The sequence below is a fragment of the Apaloderma vittatum genome, unplaced genomic scaffold (assembly GCF_000703405.1).
Source record: "Apaloderma vittatum isolate BGI_N311 unplaced genomic scaffold, ASM70340v1 scaffold16470, whole genome shotgun sequence".
In the NCBI taxonomy this organism is placed as follows: Eukaryota; Metazoa; Chordata; class Aves; order Trogoniformes; family Trogonidae; genus Apaloderma; species Apaloderma vittatum.
This window is the reverse complement of record NW_009694170.1, coordinates 11,098-16,989: the sequence shown is the minus strand read 5'-3', so window position 1 is coordinate 16,989 and position 5,892 is coordinate 11,098. Positions and strand designations below refer to the sequence as shown.

General features: G+C 52.4%; 1 protein-coding gene across 1 annotated transcript in view; it reads left to right on the top strand.

The window, feature by feature from the left end:
• Nucleotides 1-4,942, top strand: part of LOC104271901 (netrin-1-like) — a gene marked incomplete at its 3' end in the record, with an annotated part of 18,203 nt that extends 13,261 nt beyond the window's left edge. Inside the window, exons 3-4 of the mRNA XM_009866729.1 lie at nucleotides 1,739-1,888; nucleotides 4,889-4,942. Of these exons, the coding sequence (XP_009865031.1) occupies nucleotides 1,739-1,888; nucleotides 4,889-4,942 (204 nt within the window). The remainder of the gene's footprint in view (nucleotides 1-1,738; nucleotides 1,889-4,888) is intronic.
• Nucleotides 4,943-5,892: the final 950 nt, after the last annotated feature.

Genomic DNA, 5,892 nt, shown 5'->3' with positions numbered 1-5,892 from the left:
GGGGAAAAGAAGCAAAAGCTTTGCTGTTGGGATGTTTTTCCCCCCTGGAAAAATCATCAGGTTTTGGCAAGGCTTGGTCTCTACTCATCCAGCACTGGTGGCACTAGGGGGCAGGGTTGGGGTGCCCCATGCGGGACGAAGGGGACATCCCAGCACAGGGCAGGCTCCAGGCACCATCGAAACCCTGCAGGGTGTGGGGCCAGCCTGGGAGCTGCTGCCCAGGAAAAGTCAAACTGGGGGCTGCGGGTGCACAGGGAGCAGGATGGTGCTGAGAGGGTTGGAGGGAAGTTGCAGCCAAACACCCAAACTTGGACAACCAAAAAGGGATGAAAGCGGGATGCGATCTGCCTTCCCCGAATGAGGCACATCTAGGGTGTCTCAGAGCCAACAGGGTGCAAGACAAGCTGAGAAGCATTGTAGGGTCTAGCACAAACCCTCATGGGAGCGATAAGCTCAATTTAGGGCATTTGGGGGGGGCGAAAGCCAAACCCAGTTGCCGGAGCCTGTGAAGGCACTCGCACCGGTCCTGGCCCACACCCAACCCCTCTCCAAGTTTTGGGCAGTGGGGCAGGTTTTTCTCCCCACTCCCTTTTCTGGCAGGCAGCTCCCCTGAGGGGCAGAAGGAGAGCAGACTCAGCGCTCCCCAGGGAGGGTTTTAGCTGGCTCCTTCCCGAGGATGCTGCAGAAAAAAGTGAAGCTTTCCTGCCTTTCCCTGCCACCGCTCAGCAGGGGCAGACCACAGTCTGGCACGGCGCTTGCAGCTCTTAGAAATCAGGACTGTTAACAAATGTGCGAGGCCATAATCCTTTTGAGGCAGCGATGATAACAAGCCCCGATGCTTTTTCTTTTTCTTATTTTCTTCTTTTTTTTTTTTTTAACAAACAGCTGCGCCGGTAAGTCCCACTGTGGGAAATGAGACGGTGAATGGTTTCAAGTGCAGTATTTACATCCCCTGCCAAACCCTTCACATCTGCCCAGCTCTGCCGTCAAGCCTTCATCCATCTGGCCGGGAACAGCAGGTCCTCCAGCCTGCCTGCGTCCCACAAGGGCATTTCCTTCCTGCGCCCGCTGTGCCAGCTGCCAGGGATGCTGCTCAGCGGGGAAGGGCTCAAGCGAAAGCACTGAAAGGAGGGTGTTTGTTTTTGGGGGGTTGTTTGGTTTGGGTTTTGTTTTTTGTGTGTGGGTTTGGTTGTTGGTTTTTTTTTTGTAGCGCGCGTGAAATGAATTCCCAACATCTCTGAAAGTGATTGCTTCCTGCCTGGGATCTCGCTTGCTGACAGGGTGATGAAATGCTCCCAGGTTTTATATCCATTCCTTGCAGCCCTGCTGCTGCTCCAAGGGAGTTTGAGGATGGTTTGAGTGGGGCAGTGGGTGCTGCAGTTCCCGGAATCCCCCAGCAGCACTTCCTTGCCTGCTCCCCTCCTCTTCAAGCTCTGCAAACTCTTGATCCCAGCACCCAGGGCACGAGGCAGCTGCAGCATCCACGAGTGGGCTATCCTTGCCTGGGGGCATCCCACACCACCTCCCCAGACCCGTCGAGCCCTCCCTGCCCCTGGGCAAGATGTCCTGGCTGCTGTTCCATCTCAGCATCCCCTCTCCTGCCAAACGCCACCGCTGTTTCAGGTCGGCGTGGTCGCCGGCTGGATGCGACATTTGCCGGAGGTCCAGCACCAGCTGTGGATGAAGGTGAAGCTGCCAGCACCCCTGACCCTCCTGTTGTGTGCTTTTTCCCCCACAGAGTGCGATTGCCATCCCGTGGGCGCCGCCGGGCAAACCTGTAACCAAACCACAGGCCAGTGTCCCTGTAAGGACGGTGTCACCGGCATCACGTGCAACCGATGCGCCAAAGGCTACCAGCAGAGCCGGTCTCCCATCGCCCCCTGCATAAGTAGGTGGATTGTTCTTTCGGTGTCTGTGGATTAGAGATATTAACCTCTATAAATCCACTTGGGCTGGGTGGCTACTAACCCACCACGGGTGTGCTGACAGGCAGTGCTCAGCGACAGAGCTGCCTGGGTACCCTCAAGAGCCGTGCGTGTAGTTCAAAATTCATCCCCAGCCTCCAAGTAGCTCGTCTGCCTTGTTGGGTGGGTTGTGTGAGTGCCCAATTTGCCAGTAATTTGATTTTGCTTCATGGAGAAAAGGTGCCCCAAGAGCATATTTGCTTGGAGGTACCAAGTTAGGTCTGGATGAGAAGGAAGATCTCTACAAACAGGTTTTTTCCTCTCCAAAATCAGGCTGTGCTGCACTGGCACAGAGCTCAGATCGGAGGAGCTGCTGGTTTGATGGAGTTGCCATCACAGTAACGCAGCCAATAGCACCCAGGTTGCTAAAGGGGGTCTTATGCTCACACAACCCACCCAGTTTTGCTGTTTACTTTCTTGAGCTTGCTTTTTAGTTTGCCTTCCCAAGTCTGCTCTCATCCTCTGCTCTTAAAACAGCAGCAGCAAGCACCAGGTACAGCTCCCAAAGTCTCTCCGCTGCAGCGTTTGCTCTGCAAACACCCACGACCCTGCTGTGTCCCTGCCCGGGCAAGGCTGCTTTAGCCCAGTGCTCCTCTCTGCTGCCTGGTGGGTTTGCTGTTGTTGGATCATTCAGGAGCTCACGCACCTTGCATGAAACATTTCCACCTGCCTTCATGAAATGAAGCATCAAAATCACAGTGCCTGGGACGGGCTGGGAAGGAGGGGCTGCTTCCCTCAAGGTTGTCTCCCTGCTGCTAAAAGAGGAAAAAAAGACCCAATAAGAAAAACAAACAAACAAACAAACCAAACAAAACAACAAAGGTTGAAAGAATCAGTTCTCTTTTGGGATCCCGCACTGTCCCAACCAACACCGCATCTGCCTCTCAAAACAGCCATTGCCAAATTATGGGGCAGATACCCTTTCTCCACCTTCTTCTGCTGAAGAAAACACACATTCCAGGGTGGTTTTGGGTCACTTGAGATTCATTCTTCCCCATGTCGCAACGGGGCGGCAAGAGCTCAAACCAGATGCTTGTTTCCCCAAGATGCTCCAGTCATGGCTCCGGTATGCTTTGCAGCAAGTATGCACAAAGGTTTATCATTAATCATTCCCTAGGGCCATGGTAAATCAGAGAGTAAATTGTTCCTTGCATCACCTCCCTTGGGATTCATTGCACTAAATAAAGACAGACATAGAATTTCAACACGATCCAACCTGGCGTTCAGAGCCGGGCTGTGTTCACGCCAGTGACCCAGCCACCACCCTGGCACCCGCCAGAGCCCCTTACTTCTGTGTCACTGCAAAACATCCTGTCCAAAAGGCTAAAACTTCTGTTTGGGATGAGTTTCAAGCAATGCTCTGGCTACCAAGCCGCTGTGCAGTTGTTGGGAGCTCCATCTGCGTGTACGATGCTAAAACAATTAAAGTGAGGACGTGAGCAACTCGCAATTCTCTCATGCTAGAAAAACCCAAACCAGCACATTTTCATCCCTGAAAAATGCCAGTCAGCATATCCTACGTGGGGGAGGGCTGTAGTTCACACATACTTTTCACATGCGTAGCTTTGGGCATTTGCTCTCCACCCCGACTCATGCCGCTCTCTGCAGCCAGCAAGGGGCTGTGCACCTTCTCTGCAAGAGCACAGTCACTCTCTGATTTACCACTCTTTGCATTTTCCGTGTCCCAAAGACTTGTAGTCATGCAAAAATCACTTCGTGGAGAACAAATAAGTCACCACTTGTCTGTTCCAGCCCACACTGGCAGGCACAAGCACTCACTCGGCTGCCAGCTTCGGGCTGGCTGCTCGTGCCTGACTGTGCATCACGTGTTTCACACAGTGAACGTGCCTGTGTTTAACTGCACGAGGGTGAACAACTCAAAAAGTCATCTAATGGTAGTTGGGCTGCACCTCTACCAGCTGCCATCACTGCAATGCAGATGCCGGCAAACCCTGCCTCACTGGCCAGGCAGGTTCCCGAGAGCAAAAGCAGAAGGAGGCAGATGCTAGACCCTAGTTCATGCCTAAATTCCACTTTCAGAATGGACTGATTGGGTTTTGCCCTGCCAGGATTCCATGGGATGCACAGGAATTGCAGCACTGTGCCTTAAAAATGTCAGTAATGAGAGCTGCATGTGTGCACTGGGGAAAGGAGCTCATCTTGCTGAAGCTGGGACTATATAATGTGTTCCACCTGCGGTCCATCCTTTTTAACATCAACAAACACAGCCCGACCTGGGCAGGAGACCCAGAACGTTATGTGGTTTCAGCTGTGTAAAGTGAGCCCCAAAGCAAAATCGAGGACAATTGCATTGCATTTGTGTTTCCTTTAAATGTGTGAGGGAACACTTGCGTCCCCAGCAGCCAGATGCTGTAGCTTACCTGCCTCCTATCTTGCACAGAGATGGAAACAGCAGCTGCAAGGGACAACCCAGGGACAGGGAGACACAGCAACGCTCCCGTTGCCTGCTGGAGGTGGGCACTGCACAGCCGCATCGCCCTCAGGGACCCTCCAAGTCCCCCTGCTAGAGCATCCCTCACCCTGGGGTACAAACTGGGACCTGGTGATTGCAGCAGGTTGTGTCTGGGTAGCAATCGCCAGCCGTGGCACCATCTCAGTTATCTGGCTGGCTGTATCTTCTTTTATTTTTAGCCACAAGCCAGAATTTTTGGTTTAAAAAAAGCCTTTCCCACACCTTCTTGGGAGGCCTCGTTCCCCAGAGGGTATCGTCCTGGTATGCTGGTTTTTTGGGGCTTTTGCAAGGCTTCTAGCTGGAGGACATAGCTGGGAAACACCCCTTGCTGGTAGACGTGGTTGGGAAGGGAAAATGTGTTGTGTGCAGAGGCCAGGCTCTTTGGAACCTGAAATAATACCTTCTTTTATCTCCTCTCCTTTTCCTGTCTGCTTCTCGCTGTCCTGTGCAGAGATTCCTGCCGCTCCCCCCACCACTGCCGCCAGCAGCACAGAGGAGCCTGCAGGTACGTTGTCTCTTCTCTTAAAACATCTTGATTGTAAATGTCTTTTGAGCAATCGTCTGCCTGAGCCGAAATTAATACATAAATTCTGTTGCTTGTACTGGGATGTGTGATTTCCTTTTATGCCCAAAAGGTCTGAGTGTTTGAAACAAGCGTGTAGCATCCCTCTTGCCTGGGGGCATAGTGATGGGATGAGGGGTAATGGTTTCAAATGGGAAGAGGGTAGATTTAGATTAGACGTTAGGAAGAAATTCTGCACTGTGAGGGTGGTGAGACCCTGGCACAGGTTGCCCAGAGCAATTGTGGATGCCTCATCCCTGGAAGTGTCCAGGGCCAGGCTGGATGGGGCTTGGAACAACCTGGACTGGCAAATGGTGTCCCTGCCCATGGCAGAGGGGTTGGAAGGAGATGATATTTAAGGGTCCCTTCCAACCAAAACCATTCTGTGATTCTGAGACCTGGATGTTTTGAGGAGTATGTGGGAGTGCAGAGAAGATGCAGAAAGATTTTCCCACAGCTGCTAAACCTATAAGCACACAGGGGTTACTCAGTGTGGAACAAGCACTGGATGGAAAAGAGGTATGAGCTCAAGACCACCACTGGTTGATCATTAAAGTTTAGCGGTTGCTCTCTCAGGAGGTGAAGAGAACAGTTACACTGACTTTTTCTGATGGAGAAGGACTGGAGAACTGAAAATCCTCCACAAGAGAAGAGACAACCTATTGCATATGAGCATTTCCTTTACTTGCCTAAAGCCGAGTATTTCTTGTGCTGAGCGATCTCGGGTGCTGCGTGCTTTACGTGTCTCCTGTCCAGCTTTGCGGGTGCTCAGGGTGGACACAGCTGTGGTTGGTGGCACTGCTGGGGCCGTTGTGCCCAGATGTGTCTCAAGGCCGGTGACCATAAAAGCAGGAGAAACATCTTAGCTTGGAGTGGGAGGTCCCACAGCAGCA